Raw genomic sequence first — 17,486 nt, 5'->3', positions numbered from 1 at the left:
GGCAACAGTTTGAGTGGCGTGACAACGGCCAATGAAAGCCGTTCACGCGCTTGTTTATTCAAACGCCCCCTTCATTTGGACCAATCGGAGAGCAGAACGGCAAACTGAGGGAGAAAACTGTGCTGCGGTCTGAGGGTGTTTCGTATGAGGTGGGATATTATTGTTCTAATTTCTCAATTACATAATTCACAAGATCACACCCTGCTTTCAGTATGATAACATAGTTTATCTAAAGGCCACACCAAAGTACATATAGGAGGAGAAACTTTGCATTGTAAGGAAGACATAAAGCCACAAAATTAATAAACAGATGGCAAATATTGAAATTTGCATTGCTCAAGGGAACCTTGAAGAAAATCACACTTCACCACTGTCTGCAGCTGCTGTGTGGGGTCATGATATCTTTTAATGATATTTTCATACTCTTCTTCTTCTTCAGAAAAAGTGTTGTAATTTTCCACTCTGTGGAAAACATGCGATAGAATAAGAAAATTAGAGCTAAAAGTGGCTGCTTACAACACTTTGTCCAATATACAGGTGATTTCACACATGATAAACCTGCAGACAGTTATGCTCAAATTCATTTCCGTCAGTTAATCAATTTGAATCAATTTCCCAAGTGATAACACAGCTCAGATAAACAAATCTGAACTGCTTTGAAAAGTTGTCTATGTTCAGTATTGCTTTTTTGGCATAAAAAAACATCAAATGTTTACCGAATTAAATGTGAAGAGAGCTGTAAATCCCTGTGATGATGTGTGTTTTTGGTGAATAGTGATCATATCTGTTGCACATCATCAAAGATAGAAAATTATGGCCTACACCTCCCTCTTGCATGAATTCAAAGGAGCGTGAAACAAAATGAAAACCGCCCACAGGATCCTGTGTGTGTCTTATCTATGATCGCAACCTCATTCAGACCAAATGTGAGCTATTGATATTCTAAACACTCTGAAGGATCAATACAGCTTTTTCCATGTGTGTGCTATCACACGGGGCCATGCTGCCACCCACTGGATGAACCTGAAACTGAAAAATCAATCTACAGTTTCCTGTGGTGATACATCTTTTCTATTGCAAATATTTGTGTGAGGCGAGTTAGAGGTGGTGTACTTTAATTTTTTTTTTTTTTTTTTTTTTTTACATCAATGATTTGATAATCAATCAACATTAAATTTTCTGGACAAAAAGACATCTGATAATCTCACTGGCAGAAATAATGTTTCCCAAGGAAATGCCAGCGATAAAGAAGGAGCAGCTGGATCTTAAGAGGAGTCTTAACAGCTTAAGACCGGCTTTTTATACTACTACGATACTCAGGAACTTCTGAGCTCTTCAAATATTTCTTTATCTGAATTGTCTGTTATGTGCAGTTGGACCCCAATATAGCACTAAAGTTTCCTGTATTTAATTTACTGCATCTTAATTGATTATATCCACATGCATGTGTTGGGGAATGTACCATCGATGTGTGTGGAAGACTAGCAACCACTTTGTGGAAGCTATTGGGGATCCAAGTGAAGAATAAAGTGAAGAATAGAGAACTAAAGACATCAGTTAGAGTATTATGGACACAATCATAACAGATCATAATCACAACAGAGCCATCACCTCTAATAATATACCTTCATAATGTTCTGAGAAAAATAATGAAAGTGCGTTTGTTGCAGCTCAAACATCCATTATTCTGTCAGCAAGGGATAGAGTAAAATAAATACTCTCTGTGAAGATGTGGTTATTAGAAACTAATGATCAAGAATTTTTACACTTTTGCACGTTAGGAACACCTGAAACAGGTGATACTACCATCATACTCCACTACATGCAAGACATACATAATAAGGAAGCCTTTGTAAAGAAGAACAGTGGTTAAGAACATCTGGTTTTATAGGCTGACTGACTAATATCTGAGTTCTACATTTCAGCCAATTTTGGGAAAGTGTCTTGGCCTTTCTGCCACGTTCATAATCCTCAATCATTGCACTCACATGTGCAGTGAGGTCTACATACAGTAACAAACTGCTTACTATAACCACATTTCATTTGAAAGTTTATCAAGTATTCATACTCATATCTGTAGAAATCCATACAAATCTAAAGTAAAAATGATGCAATGCTGCTTTTTAAATAAGAATGATTTAAAGATGCTGTAAGACAAATTTAAGTCCCTGTGCATATCTTCATCAATCAACTGATGTGAGAGACAACACTGATTATGAGGATGATAAGGTTGAGAAAGTCATGTCAAAGAAGCAGTGTTTTCCTATTGAAGGCTGAACTATAATAACGCAGATCACCTCGACACCTGGGCCAAATGTTACTGGACAAATACAGACTTTTTTCCTCAAACAGTTAAGTTGCAACCTCACACATTCATTTATTTTAGACTTGTTGCAATACCATAACTGTTGCCTGTTTGTGAAAGAATGACATATGTTTTGCCAATTAGAAACAGAAATCTGCATTTTTCAGCAGCTTTCATGATAGTACTGAATATCCAAAACGTAGTTTAAAGGTGTAATTGAGCACTCAGCTAATTAATATATTCCACAGTTTGAATTTCTGTTAGCTAACCTGGAACCCATTGGAGAATAAAGAAAGGATGGTGGGACGCCACAGACACAGCAACCACAACAGCAAGTTGGACAAAGCATTCAAATCATTAACGTAAGTAAAAATACCATTACAACATGTAAAAATTCTGCATAAAAGTAGGCTACTGAAGCCAAAATGTTATTTAAGTAAGTGTATAGAATAATAATCAGCAAAATGTGCTTAATTTATCAAAAGCAAAAATGCTAAATACAGGAAATAGCCCCTGTAGTTGTTCATATATATTTAATTTATCAAATTATTGAATTATTATTCTGAAAGCGGTTATGTGTAAGTACAAGTTTACTTTTGCAGCTGTCCAGTATGTACCTATTTTCAGTTATTAAATATATTATTAGGCAGTTTCATGCATTAAAATGCCTCTATTTTTTTTTTTTTTTTTTAGATGATCAGAATCTTCAAGCAACTATATCTGCCAGATAAATGTAACCCAGTAAAACTACAATATTTCCTTCTCAATTGTATTGGACTAGAAATTTGAATTAACATGATATGACAAATGTACATAAGTCAAGGGAATATACTTTAAATGTACTTCATTTTAAAATAAAACACATATATGAGTGCCCTGTTTTCCTGATCATTGTCGCTGTATTTGATCATGTATTTTGTTGCTGTAGGCCACTTCCGGAGTTCTAGCAGGAGCAGGATCGTGTCTGAATATTGACTCTTGGTGCTTGATATTCTTTGAAAAATGTCAGTCATCGGAAAGTTGTGGGTGGGGGAAATCACAGGAGCTTGAAACTGTTTGGGACAGTGATTCTGAGTCATATTCTGCCATCTGCCTCATGTGGTGAAGTACCTGGTGACATACAAAAACACTCCATGTTTTGTGTGTTTTTATTATTCTGACTGGATGTTCGTGTTTTGTTTTGTTTTCTTTTTTCTTTTCTCTTATTTGTCTACTTATTTATTATCCTACCGTGAATTTTCCAATTTTAGGATCATAATGGCTCATTACCTGTTATGTATTATTGCTTATTATTATGCTATCTAGTGTCTATAAATCATCTATTCTGTTTGCTATAATTAATTTACTTATTTACTACTTTTGGACTCTGTTCATGTACGCTGATGTATTTGATGCCATAATTCAGCAGTAGGGTTTTTCTCCCTCGCATTACGTTTTAAAATGGCAGCCTTTTCGCTTGGGTTGTCTACACAACACCGGTGTCAAAGGTCAGAGTTTCAGAGGCTATATTATATATAAGTTTTCATGTTTTTTTAATGTTTTTTTCTGACATTGATAGAGCATTTGACCAGTTTTTAGCCGTGGCAGGGGACACTTTGAGAAAGACCCTGTAAAGAAGAGGAAAAAGTGAAGATGTATGACTCACGTTTCTTTCTGGAATACAAAATTACAGCGCGAGTTGTTTGCAGACGCTGATTGGATAAAATGAGTAAACCATTACCTGGTTGGCTGTAATTGTGAGTATCGTGAGAATTAATTGGCCTACTGCTCTGCACGTCCAGCCTCTCTCGCTGTTTTGCTTGTCTGTCTTCGCTTTACAAGACAATCTTTGGCATAAATTACATGCGTGTAAGCATACGCTACATTCGTGAAAAAATGGCAGCTGACGATTAGAGAAAAGTGTGTGGATCTTCACTCGAAAAAAGACGGTACTTGTAAGTTTTTTCTTTAAACTAAATAATATAGAGTTTCGGAAGAATGTCAGATGAACCTCCACGATAACGATTATGCGCAATTCCCATCGATAATATGGAAGAAACTGCTCTCAGAGGGTTAACGTTAACGCTAAGGTTAGCCAACCTAGTTATTAGCCAGCAGTGGTGGCTAGCAAATCAAGCGGTCCTAGTTGTCAACATTGGGTCCAGACTATTACCTGGAACCGTATAGCGTTACACATCAGATACGGCGTCCGAGAGCAAAGATACACTATTTAAAATAATAACTGCTTTTAACGTAACGTTATGTCGAAAGCAAAGTGATTTTATACATATCTCGGCATTTAGCTAACCTAGCGGTTACCAGCTAAGTTATCAGTAAAAGGCTGTTGTGAGGTAACGTAACGTTAACTAGCCAGCTAACTTACCGTTGGTAGGTATGTTAGCTAGAGTAGGTTAGAAAAACATTGGAAAGTGTGCAGATAATTCTTCCCCGATATAAAGCTACATCTTCATTAAGTTAACTTATAATGTCAGATATTGTGGGTAGTTAATTGCCAAACCCTTAAATGTTACGTTTGCGCCAATTTGTCTCATTGAACGGTAACGTTAGCTTCATTATAACGTTAATAGTTATTCAAAATGGCTAATTTTACCGTTGGTGTTAATGACTTAACGTTAGCCTGTTTTGATAACGTTAATGTAAGCGGTCGCTTGACGATGAAGACACTCAGTCCTGTTTTCTTCGCATTTTACCTCAACATGTAGGACGGTTGTTTTTGTTTTCTTCGTAAACAACCTAGTAAAGGGGATTCGTTAGTGTCTCGAGCATGAAGTTCCGAGGTGACGCTTAAGTGGGATTTGGAAACGCGAGGGGAATGTACACCAAGTTAAAGACGGGGTCACACGGGAGCTGTCCCAATACACCGCAGGCCTGTCGTTACATTGCTGAACCTCATGAGAAAACCCACCATATTACAGGCTTCCTGTCTCTGTGGGAGTGTCCATTACTGGAATACCACACTACTGTACTTGAAAGAGGTTCTGATGTTCTTTACAAAAAAAAAACCTAGTATTTCCCCGTGCTCCATGTAACACAGCTTCAGGTTTCATGTGGCCCCCTGCTGAAGGTTGTTTTCACATTACTTCTCATTCTGCTTCCAAACCAAATCATACATTGATTCATAATCTCTGTACTCCTTAAATTTCCATTTTACTAAGTTAGTAATTACACATAGCAGTAACAATTATTTAGTTATAACACCTAACTATATTGTCATTCAAAAACTTGTGAGTAAATTTTTGATGTCCATGTCTGTAGTTATGTGCACAAATGCTAAAACACCCAGTCAATGGTTAGCTCCACAGAAGATTTGATCCTTTTAATCGTTTAACAAGGAGCAGTGCCAAACATATGCTGTTTTCAGCTTCTTAAATATGAGGATCTGCTGCTTTGCTGTGTTTTACATCATAATAAATCTAAAATCGCTGGGTTTTGGACTGTTTGTCGGATTAAACAAGCAAATTGAAAACATGATCTTGAGCTTTTGAAAACTGTGATGGACATTTTGGCTTTTTTTTTTTTTTTTTTTTTGACATGTTATTTACTTTGTGGTGATAATTGAGCGGTTAATTGAAAGTGAAAATCATTTTTAGTTAACCATAATATGTAGTAACTATTGCTTAGCATTCCCAACACTGGGTTATGAAAGTGGTACATAAGCTATTTAAAAAATAAGACAGCTGGTGTCTGCTTATTTTATTTTGCTGCAAATAGTTATATTCAAAGATCTGATGTCTACACAATTCCACAAATATCATACGCATTAAACAGTAAAGCCCTTGTATTCCATATGAGCCTAATGGATGATGTTGTAATTTGGATTGTGCTTTCTGCAAATGAACTAATGAATCTCTTTGGACCTAGTTTGTATTTGCTTGTGCTGCATTTCAAATGGAATGTTTTTACCTTTTGTAGGACTAATCTACACAGACACAGAAGCATACTCTGTCACCACTGGTCGTCATCATAGAAGTGTCACCATTGGTCATCAGCCACCATGGGAAAGACTCCGCTAAAAGGCAAGGAGATGTCATTTTACAATGCTTGATAAAGACAATGTTTGAAAGTGTTTCTCTTTTGGCAAAATTGCCCTGCGTAAAATGGTATATTTGGTTGTGCTCTGACAGCTGAATCTGTACCTTTTGTAAAGGTTTCTTAAACACATTAGTGATGAAGAAATGTGAACCTCTGTAGTACTCAGTAGTACAGGGAACATGATGTTCTCAATGTATGCATTAGTGATAAAGATGTGTACATTCCCACACTGTCTTGGAGGAGGAGAGAGTTAAGATATTACTTTATTAATCCCCCACTGGGGAAATTAGGGAAGGGTTCTAATCAAGCACAATAAGTGCAAACACCTGTGTGGGCATACAGTGGGACTGTGGCGGTGTTATGATGTGACAACGTACAGCTTCATTTGTGTCATCATGATTGCCTTCATGAGGTTACTGAAGGCATTCCAGAGTTCTCAGTTAGATATTCTTTGTGCCTCTGCTGTGACGACTCTCAAGGCTTCAGCGCTGTGTTTTATTCAAAGTTTGACATTAACTCCCACCGAAATCCATATTTGCATGTATTAGCAGTTTTTAGCCTGTTATTTCTGACTCATTTTAAATTATGCAAATGTGAAAAGTTATCACAAGGTAATTATAACTTAAAGCTAAAAATGCTCATTGTTGAAAAGTTTTTGAACAGAGTTTTCAAAAAGGGGCATGAAGAGTTGTTTGGAAGGAGGATATCGCACAGATAAATCCATTAAAGCTGTATTTTTTTTTTTAGTTTTGTGAGAAGATTTTTGTATTTTCATACATTTACAAAAACATTTTTTTTTATTATTTTATTAAATTTTAGATCAGAAAGATGGCAAAAAGGAGAAACCGGGAAGGACAGTTCCACTAACAGGTACAAGCCCTGCAACAACTAAAGGTGAACTTTCTATGTCACATTTAGTGATGGTACGTGATTTGATTTGTGAGTCTCATTCACTTTGGTTGAACACAGGAGGATCTGTGTGGGTTTTTTATATAATCTCAAGAGCCTATAATCACTTTACTTTTATACATTAACTTAAGAAATCACATGCCATTGTTTCAGCAAGCCAGATTCACTTTTCAAGTTAAACTCTACAAGCTATCAGCACTGCCTCAACAACAGACTTTCTCATAGATTTTCGGTCTTTCTGAAAAGCTCAATCACAATATAGAGATTTTCTGTCCTACACTATGAGGGAATCTTAAGCCTTAACTGAGGATAGTGGACCAGAATTGGGCTTAGAGAGGGACTGTCCATCCATCCATCCATCCATCCATCCATCCATCCATCCATCTTTACTGGGAAACATTGATTTCTTTATGATTTTCCTTCAGATGCTTTCAGCTGGGAAGAATATCTAAAAGAAACGTCTTCTATACCAGCTCCACCAAGCTGTTTTCGTCAGGTAAGACCTCTTGGATTTTGGATGTGCTTAATATTTACCAGGGGTGAGTTGCATGACTTAAAGACTTAAATGTAAATTTTAAGTAATTGAGTAAGAATTTGAAGAAATTTAGTCTTGAAGAAACCAGTGTGTTTTTGTTCATCTTTCAGTGTTTTCTTTGGAAAGTCAGCATTAGATTTAATGTTAGGCTTTTAAGACTTACTGGGGCAACCGTGGTTCTGTGAACTGCTGCCAGCAGCACAAACTGGATTTGTCCCATCGCTCAAAAGTTCTGGGTTTATGACTTTTACTGTAACATTGAAAGAATACAATCACACAGGAACATACTTGTCTTTCTTGCATCATTAGCATAGCTGACATTATCTATACCCGGCTGGATAAGTTATGCTTTGTCTGCAGTGTATTTGAGCAGCGTTGACAGTACCAGCACATTTTCCCAATATCTGCAGGCTCGAGTTCCACCCTCCAACGACTTCAAGGTGGGAATGAAGCTCGAAGCCCACGACCCACGCAATTCCACCTCAGTTTGCATTGCCACGGTGATGGGTTTAACTGGGGTTCGTCTGCGTCTCCGTCTGGATGGAAGCGACAACAGCAATGACTTCTGGAGACTGGTGGACTCCTCTGATATCCAGCCGATTGGCACCTGTGAGAAGAATGGAGACATGCTGCAGCCACCGCTGGGTAAGAAAGTTGGGGAGGTGGGATGGACGCAGATTGTTGTCGTCAACTACAGTCATTTCAGGACAGTAAAGGATATATCTTAACCCTTTCATCTTAGAAATTATTCTGAAATCCAACCTGTTCTGTCATTGTGTGATCCTGAAACCATAATCCATGCATTCATATCTTCCAGACTTAAATAGTGTAACGCCCTTTTTTCTGGTTTACCTACTGTTACTAGAAGTCTGTTGCTTGTTCAGAATGTTGCAGCTTGAATCTTGAAAAACTGGAAAACGTGATCATATATCACCCTCCTGGCCTCTCTTGACTGGTTTGCAGAGCTAGAGTGGATTTAAAGGTTCTCTTTTAACTCAGAAGACTGTGCATGTACTTGCACCACCGTCCTTTTCTCAGCTAATTGTACTACATGCACAGACACGCCGTCTTGGCTCTCTTCATGCTGCTCTCCTGGTCATTCCTTCAGTTAACAAAAAGCAGTCGGCTCGGAGCGTTTGCCTGCAGTGTCCCTTATCTCTGGAATGGCCTTCCATTCCACGTGAAAGAAGCACATTCAGTTGAAATCTTAAGAAGGAGGCTGAAAAGCCACCTTCATGTACTTGACTGCAGCCTACTCGAGATCTTAGAACTTAGTGTGGTGAATCACCTTTTCAGATTTCACCTTTCAAATGATATTTTTATTATGGCTGTTTTATTTTTATTTGCTAGCTGCGTGTTCAGTCCTGTGTGTATTCTGTTTGATTGTAAAGTGCAGTGGAACCACGCAGCGTGGTGATTCTCCATTTTAAATGAGATTGATTGATGAAATTGAGCTGAAAATGATTGTGAGACCATGTTGTAGAAACTGTTTCCTGGAGTCTCCCGTTGAAGTGAAAGAAAAATTCCCGACAGGCATCAATTGCTATGATTATCTTTTTTTTTTTTTTTTTTTTGATTCATTGAAGGAACCTGAAGATAAGAGAAAGTTAGCTGAAATGTTTTGTTTATATTGAATAATTATGAGTGTGTCTGTGTGTGTTCTAATGAAGGGAATTCAGTCCAGTGAACGGTGCTGAATTTATCTGCCAAAAATCAAAAGTTACACTGATGCCTCCTGTAAGAAAAGGTTACTAACAATGGAAATTATCCATAAAATCACACAGTGTGGTAATAGAATTGATTTTTTGTGTTCTGAATTAGCCTCTCACTGTGCTTTTAAATGTTACTACATTTTCTCTTCCAGGATTTCGGATGAATGCCTCCTCATGGCCCATGTTTCTGTTGAGAACCTTAAATGGAGCAGAGATGGCACCAGCAACAGCCTTTAAAAAGGTTTGTAATGCTCCAAAAAGCTTTGAAAACTTTCATTATACAAACAGTATGGCGCCATCTTACTGGCAGTGGATGTATTCAGTGAGGATTTTGCACTCCTTCCAGGAACCTTTGAGGCCCACCCAGAACAACTTTAAGCCAGGCATGAAGCTGGAGGCTGTGGACAAGAAGAATCCTTACCTCATCTGTCCTGCCACCATAGGAGAAGTCAAGGGCGATGAGGTCTTTATCATGTTCGACGGGTGGCGGGGTGCCTTTGATTACTGGTGCAAGTATGACTCCCGGGACATCTTCCCTGTGGGCTGGTGCTCCCTCACTAAGCACAGCCTCCAGCCTCCAGGCAACAGTGGTAAGTGTCACCCTCTAGGTGGCAGCACAAGTCTGCATATACAGTGAGGATTGAGGCAGATGCTGCTGTTTGTTATCAATGTTTGATTTATCGTCACTTTAGTTGCAATCACAATTAATATTGATTATCTGAGTAAATTATACACAGCCTCATCTTTACCAGGTGCTGAACATACAGCACAAGAAAGCATGAAAGAATCTGTGTTTGATGTAATAACACACATTAACACACCTCCCAGGCGTTAAGTCTGAATGGAAAAGTTTGTGCATTTGAGGGGCATGAACATAGATTACAGTTCAGATGAATGAGTGGTTTCAAAGATTGAACAGGCGTTTCTGGTGATGCTGCAGCTGGGTTGGTGTTGGTGGTTTTGCTACACTAGTTGTTCTGGTGAAGTCTTTGGAATTACTATTTTCCTGGTTTAGTAAAACTTTCCTACTCCATGTTGTGTCCTTTCACACTTTTCTACGATGCTTCTGTGTCCTCATAGTGGCTGCACTGTGAGGAAAGTTTGGTTGCTTAGTACCAAGTTTAATACGGTGTTTTCAACATGTTCCTCTTGATAAACTGTGGCTACGTTCAGAAAAATGAGTGTCATGGGCCAACAGTCGTAGAGGACATGCTGTGTGTTGCATGAGAAACTTTGCAGACAGACTATGGAGTCTTGTTGCCGTGTTTGTGTCTCTCTGGATGGTCGGGGAGTTGGGAACAGGCAGGATTACAAGTGGGAGGAGAAGGAGGAAGGAGGAGGATTTATGTTCCTCACGTCATACCAGTTTACATGGAAAAAATATATTTACATAAAAGCTGCTCCGCACAGTCTGACTTTTGCTCAACCCCTTTTGTGTAGAAGACTCTGGATGGAGAGGATTACAGTATCAACCACAAAAAATCCCACGATAAACTGACAAACAGCTGTGGCTACACCCTTACTTTAGTGTTTAAATGTACCTGCTCATGTGTGAGCCCACACACACTCAAACACACACCTTCTTCCTACCAGCCTGTTCTCTCTATTCTCCTCCACCTCACACCGATGGGCTTCCTCCGACTCCCCCCCTTCAGTGTGTGCTTTGTTTTGAGCGGGTGTTGAGTTTTGGAGGAAGATTTATTTGACTCCGTGTGTGGGAATTGTCAGGGAGTCTTGAGCACATACATAAACAGAAAAATATTTACTAGCTGAATAAATGGGCTGTTGCTTTTGCGTGGGTATGTGTAAGCGTAAATGTTTTCCCTTTCAGCGTGGGGAGTTACACTTTAACAACATTTCAGGTCTTGGCTATAGGCTTTTGTGTTATTTCTAGAAAGACCCAGCATTCACAGCACATGCGTTTGGAACACAGAAGGCTGGAATGGTGATTCCTCTTTTTGAGGATTACAGATTGTCGTATGATCTTGAATTCTTTGCATTCAAGAGTTGGGTGTTATTCTGCATGATTGATATAGTGTTAGTATTTCTGCAGGCGTGTGTGATCTTTATCTTTGCTGTTATATTAATTTACTTACCCACATTTGTATGCAAATGAGGAAAATAATTAATAATTCTTTATTCACCAGCCCACCTCTACAATATTCAGAGTATGTTTTCAGAATAAATTAATTAGCTAGCAGAAAAATGCACTGGAGCTCTTTCAAAGTGGATAGTGTTGTTGTCCTCATAAAAGTTAAGGACATTATTATTTGAATGCTTGGCAGCTAGTCTGTATAATAGCCTGTGCAGTAGGCCTCACTGCTAACTAGTTGGCATTGTAATGCTACACCAAGTTATTAAACAATCAGATATAAATGCATGGGCATGGCAGAACAATTATGCACAAAACACTGAAGTCAGAAAAGAAGAAATATGGAGCTGCATGACATAAATTGGAGCACTCCCCCCTGTTATTTCCAGTAATGAGATGCCCCTTTCCAAACCCAGACTGGCACCAGACCTTCTCTGTACTTTGACTTTAATCCCAGCCACCAGCAGCAGCACAGCACACTGTGGTGCTCCCTGCATCAACAGATAATGACCTACTCTCTAATTAGCCAGCAGAGACTGTTCAGTGATTGGAAAAGTTGCAAACCAGTCTTCATTTTTATAATCCTGCTCACATAGTCAGTCCAGAGTCTCTGGAAGCAACAGGCTGCTCTTAATGCTGAGCCAAGACTACATTTCTCTCTGTTTTATATCCATGCCTGTGTTTTTCCTTTCAGTCACCCTGCCAAAGAACCTGCAGATCCTCCCGGTGTCACCCTCCAAGCCCAACAGGCGTTCCATGCAGTCCCCCTACAGACTCCCCAACCCTCTGCCCCCTTTGCCTGTCAGGAAGGGTGTACGAGGCCGTCGACCTAAGAGTGAGACCATCGCTCTGCTCAAAGCTGTGGCAGAGGCAGCGGCTGCCCAGAATGGAACTATACCCGAAAACACACAGCTGGTGCCCCGGCCCCACAAGAAGAGAGGCCCCAAACCTGGAAGCAAGGTGGGACCCTGACAAACAGAGCAGACTCTGAGATATTTGAACATGGGATGAGTACAGTTTGCTTCCACCTTCGTTATGTCAAAGTATGTCTGCAAATAAATGTGTGTTTTTTCAGAGAAAGCCCAAGGTTCTCCAAAGCCCAGCACAGCTGCCCAGCATCCAGGTTCCACAAGAAAGCCCCCCCAGCCTCAACTCTGTGGTTTCAACAGGTAAGCATCGACGCTCGCTTGCTTCCCATAATCAGCTAATTCATGTTTTGCACTGGCTTGAAGCTATCATTAGAAGATCTAATTTGGTCACTGTGTGTCTGTGTGTTGTTCCAGTGTGTGTGTACGTGAATAAGCATGGAAACTGCGGCCCCCACCTGGACAGGAAGCAGATGCAGCATCTGCCAGACCACTTTGGACCAGGGCCAGTGAATGCTGTGCTCCAGCAGGTGGTCCAGTCATGTATAGACTGCGCATACCAGCCTAAAGTCCTGCTCAGCGCTCTGCAGACTCATTCGGGAGGAGGCGAGATTGTCCGAGGTAGACACGGAGACAAAAGCTGTTGTCTTATTGGAAGTATCTCATCTCTGAAATAACCACTGAGACAGTAAAATAATGGGCTGGTTAGATGGGCTGCACAAGTATTCAAGCTTGCTGATAGACCAATAAAACATGCTGTCCTTCATCCCAGTGAGAACAGATGGCGGGGTTCGGGTGGTCAAACTCCCAGCAGCCTCCAGTGCTTCTTTCGTGCTGCGGTTCTTGGAGACGATGTGCCGTCACCTGCAATGCGACAACCTGTTCAGCAGCCAGCCGTTCAGCCACTACACGGCTTATGACAGGACCAAGTCAGGTAAAGCCTGCGTTCAGTGCAAGTGGTGTTTCAGGAGGGAGGCGTCGCTGCTTTGAGCGCAGCTCTTAAACTAAAACTCACTGCACTCAGATTGTCCATAATTACTCAAAAAGCCCAACGCAGTCATCACACGTGCAGTCGTCACAGAGGCAGCAGAGCTTTGTTCAGTCCAACATTTTTTTAAAGGGATGTTTTCTAAGTCTTCTGTTGGAGGTAGAGAACTTAAAGATTTGGGTTTAGTAAATCGTATCTGTTTGTTTCAGTGAAAGAAGAGGCGTTGGACGCTCCGTCTCTGGCTCGTGGCAGTAAACGGAGTCTCTCTGGAGTGTCCCCACCGTACGCAGCCCCGCTGTCACCCAAACACTTACGTACTGAAGCCCATCCTTCAGAAGGTACAGCTCCTTCATTCATTTTGTGCTTGTTATGCCTCTGACATCGCAAGAACCCCCATGAGGGAATGTCTTCAAATTTGGCACAAATGTCCACTTGGACTGATTTTCCTTTGCTGGTCAAAGGCCACTGTGACCACACAAAACACATTTTGTGTAGGTGAATTCTCTGTGCTCACTGGATGAAGCCTACCTGTTCATCTGTAGACGTTCTTTTGCTCGTCAGTGGGCAGATAGAGAGGCTGTTTCTGCTTATTTTACAAACATCGGTCAAATCACTCCACCTCAAACCGTTTTCCAGCCAAAGATGTGTGTTATATAATATGATGAATAGTTTTCTCTTGATACGCTGCAGTGTGTATAGCAGCTGATTGCTCTGTGATGGCGTCAGCATTGGCACTGAAGTGCTGATTGGAGATGCAGTAATGAGTCGTGCATGTTGCTGGATTAGTCCCTCCGCCTGCTGCATAGTGATATTCAGGTTGTGTTTATGACTTTAGACGGACTTCAGTTCCTCAGGTTTCCAGTGAAAATGACCTAATGCCTTCAAAACAAAGTGAGGGTGGCAGCAGATACATCAGACTCCTGGAAGTCAACATGGCAAACATGGGTTAAGGGATCTTTGAAGTGCACTTGGACTCGATTTGTTATGTTGCAGTCCTGCACTGCCCCCTGTAGGTCGTATCATCTGTACTTGAATGCTGTCTGTAAATCAAAGTTGTATTTGTGACCACTTTATCATCACGTGTAGATATTGCACGTTGAAAGCTGCTTTGCAAATGAACGGTATTATCATTAGTATTATTATCATTACCTTTGTTATTATTTGACTGTATTTCGTGTTTTCCTCTCTCCAGCAGAGACCCTGCCACATGAAGAGAACGGCCTAATAAAGGAGCAGCGCTACATGGACTCTGCCTCCAACTCCATGACCCCTCGACCCCAAACGGCGCGCAGTTCCTCGGAGTACCACTCTCAGGCCAGCGGCCTCTACCACCCAGGCAACGGCGCCGCCATGCGCCGCCTCTCCTCGAACCCCGCAGAGCTCGGCTCCTCGCAGCCTCTCAGAAGAGTTGAAGGTACGGTCAGAGTCGATGGAACTAAATGTGTTTAGATACTTCATCTCTGCTTCACATCCTCACTGTGTGTGCGTGTGTTCTGCCTCGGTAGCAGCCAGCTCCACCACGGGTCCTGAGGCCCTCGTGTCTGAGCGGGACGGTCTGCAGCTGCCTGGTAAAAACCCCTCCTGCTGGTCCATTGAAGAGGTGATGCAGTTTGTGAGGGACGCTGACCCCACAGCTTTAGCTCCACATGCCGAGCTGTTCAGAAAGCATGTGAGTCAACCTTTAGCTAAGACAGCGGGTTGTTTTTTTGTCTGTTAATCGCTTTGGCTGCTGTAGATCATCTGTTTCTCTGCGTGGTCTTTGAACATGATGAGTCCCGTTCTGTGTTTCCGCAGGAGATCGATGGAAAAGCTCTGATGCTGCTACGGAGTGACATGATCATGAAGTACATGGGTCTGAAGCTGGGGCCTGCACTGAAGTTATGCCATCACATAGAGAGGCTGAAACAAGGCAAACTGTAAGAGGAGCCAGGGCAGCCCCGTCCCTGCCAGGCCCATGAGCAACAAGCCCTGAAAGAGCCAGCGGGGGGACACTGACTCAGGGGGCAGGCGGGGGCTACGTGTTTCTCTAGACTCCACCTCCAGGGACTGACGAGATGTTACAACTTCATCCTGACTTCCAGAGTGGAGAAAGTGTGCCGTGCATTGCTGACACATTACCTCATCCCCTCATCAGTGAACAAAAGCTGTTCAAGTCTAACCGACGCCATTTGACTCTGAAATCCCAAAGGAAAAGAATCCCTGTAGTGTTTACATTGCGTAGCACATGTGCACACGTGGACACGTTTTTTTACGGAGATGAAATCTTTTGATCCTGGTTTTGGATCCCCAAAGATGGAGAATGTTTCTTCTTATATAATGTTTTTATTATTGTTGAATTTCCAGTTAATAAGGAAGGGTTGATATACTGAAGAAAAAAAAAAAATCCATCAGATGTTCTTCCCCAAGAGAATTTGGATGCTCTCTCGTCTGTGCTGTCGTTTCGCTGTTTTCACTCTTCACATGTATGCCTCAAGTATGGGTACTGTATATCCGCCTGTCGAAGAATGCTAACGTCATGCATTCCTTTTCCGTTCGCGCAAGGCAAGACGGACGTTTTCGTTTGCTTGAACGCCGCCAGCGTCCTGGCAGGGATCACGTTGTATTAACAGTTCTGAGTGAACCTTTTCCACGAGTGTCCTGCAGGATCATCTGCTGTGCGGCATGATGTATTATTGTGTCTTTAGCGGGCCCTCCGTTGCCTCCCAATGGTCCCCAGGCAGTTCTTATCAGTCAGCTGTTTGTGTCCCAGCTTAGAAGTTCTGGGTTTATCAGTTTCAGTGGACAGATTGTTGAAGGAAGTGCAAATCCAACATTTCTAAGGGCTTTCTGTGTTTAGTTTTGATGTAATATTTTTCTCAGTCATAATCACGTAAGCTCGCCGGTCCGCCTGCGACCTCAGTGTTGTCACTTTTGACCGTTCCAATCACTGTTAGCAATGAAAACAGATGTGTACAGTTTTATGGGTTTAACCATGAATATCAGCAACAGAATGTACATTTTGTAGAAACTTAATATTTTAAGGAAATCATATACATAAGTTAGAAATGTGAAGATAAAGGGGGATGGGGACGTGGTGAATATTTCACAGTGGATTCCATCTGCTTTTTAATACTTAACACAGTGCTTTTAGTTCAAATACTCCCAGTAATAGACTCTGCCTTGCTTTACCTACGACATTTCTCAGGTTTATGTGGTCTTTGTTAGTACAAGCTTTTGTAGCATACTGTTTATAATATACTTAACAGAATTTTCCTGTTATTCCCTTCCTTGATTTGAGAAGACTTGTGCCATATGATATTCAACACAGGATCGAAGTGCTGTCGACTTCCCTCTCTTGCATCTTCTTTTTAAGTACTTGAAAATATGTGTTGGAAAAAAACTCACTTGTCCATTACATCACACCAGATAAACAATATGTGTTTATGATGTTGTGTATTTCCTTTTTTTTTTTTTTATAAACCTGTCAGAAACTAAAGGATGTGCATGTGTTGTTACTGAGGCGAAGAAGTGAATTATTTCCATTCACCAGGATTCCCTTTTAAGTAAAATCACTGATTGGCTGATTTTGTAAAAAGCCATCAGTTGTCCCGTTCACAGAAAATGAGGGCTTGGCAGACAACGAGCTCCAGAGAACGAGAACATTTCCATCATTAAAGCCACATCAGTCTCTGGGAGCGTTGTTTTGAAATGTTACCTCTCATAAGCCGGGCCTGCTCGTGTTTATTTATGACATGAAATATAAGAGAAAAACACATCAAAACAATTTGAAAACACGTCAGAGACTTTGAGAAATGATTCTGGTTGATCACAAGCCACGAAGTACATCGAACATCTGACAACTGTCGGACAGAACGCGCGGCACTGCGAGGAGCGATGCAGTGAAGGCGAAGAAACGTTTGGAAAACGACCTCCAGACCACGTTTCGGCCCAGAATCTAAAACACTGGACGCTTCATGCTGAAGCCTGTGTGTGTTGTAAACATCCCTCGTTTTCAACATGGCATCCAGACATTTCAGCCTCCTAAACTGCAGAACATTTGCTTCCACA

General features: G+C 41.0%; 1 protein-coding gene across 6 annotated transcripts; it reads left to right on the top strand.

Annotated features, from left to right (window-relative positions):
• Positions 1-4,138: 4,138 nt before the first annotated feature.
• On the top strand, positions 4,139-16,916 carry LOC143318310 (sex comb on midleg-like protein 2). Of its 6 annotated transcripts, none has more exons than XM_076726499.1 (15): positions 4,139-4,239; positions 6,218-6,321; positions 7,157-7,207; positions 7,672-7,742; positions 8,192-8,426; positions 9,646-9,734; positions 9,840-10,083; positions 12,280-12,545; positions 12,661-12,754; positions 12,869-13,072; positions 13,224-13,385; positions 13,649-13,777; positions 14,632-14,853; positions 14,945-15,108; positions 15,234-16,911. In XM_076726499.1, exons 2-15 carry the CDS (start codon positions 6,300-6,302, stop codon positions 15,357-15,359), a joined length of 2,079 nt encoding a protein of 692 aa, XP_076582614.1. In that variant the 5' UTR covers positions 4,139-4,239; positions 6,218-6,299; the 3' UTR covers positions 15,360-16,911. The 6 variants fall into 6 exon arrangements, with proteins under 6 accessions (XP_076582614.1, XP_076582615.1, XP_076582613.1 ...); XM_076726500.1 differs by having other exon boundaries at positions 4,152-4,239; positions 14,948-15,108; positions 15,234-16,916; XM_076726498.1 differs by having other exon boundaries at positions 4,152-4,239; positions 7,157-7,231; positions 14,635-14,853.
• Positions 16,917-17,486: the final 570 nt, after the last annotated feature.

Source organism: Chaetodon auriga, chromosome 3, assembly GCF_051107435.1.
Source record: "Chaetodon auriga isolate fChaAug3 chromosome 3, fChaAug3.hap1, whole genome shotgun sequence".
NCBI lineage: Eukaryota > Metazoa > Chordata > Actinopteri > Chaetodontiformes > Chaetodontidae > Chaetodon > Chaetodon auriga.
Note: the sequence above shows the minus strand (reverse complement) of the source record. Positions and strands in the feature narration are given on the sequence as shown.

Coding starts and splice junctions, on each gene's coding strand:
- LOC143318310 (XM_076726495.1), top strand. CDS start 6,300: ATGGGAAAGACTCCGCTAAAAG. Junction 9,735..9,839: donor CAGCAACAGCCTTTAAAAAG/GTTTGTAATGCT, acceptor CACTCCTTCCAG/GAACCTTTGAGGCCCACCCA. Junction 15,109..15,233: donor CCGAGCTGTTCAGAAAGCAT/GTGAGTCAACCT, acceptor GTGTTTCCGCAG/GAGATCGATGGAAAAGCTCT.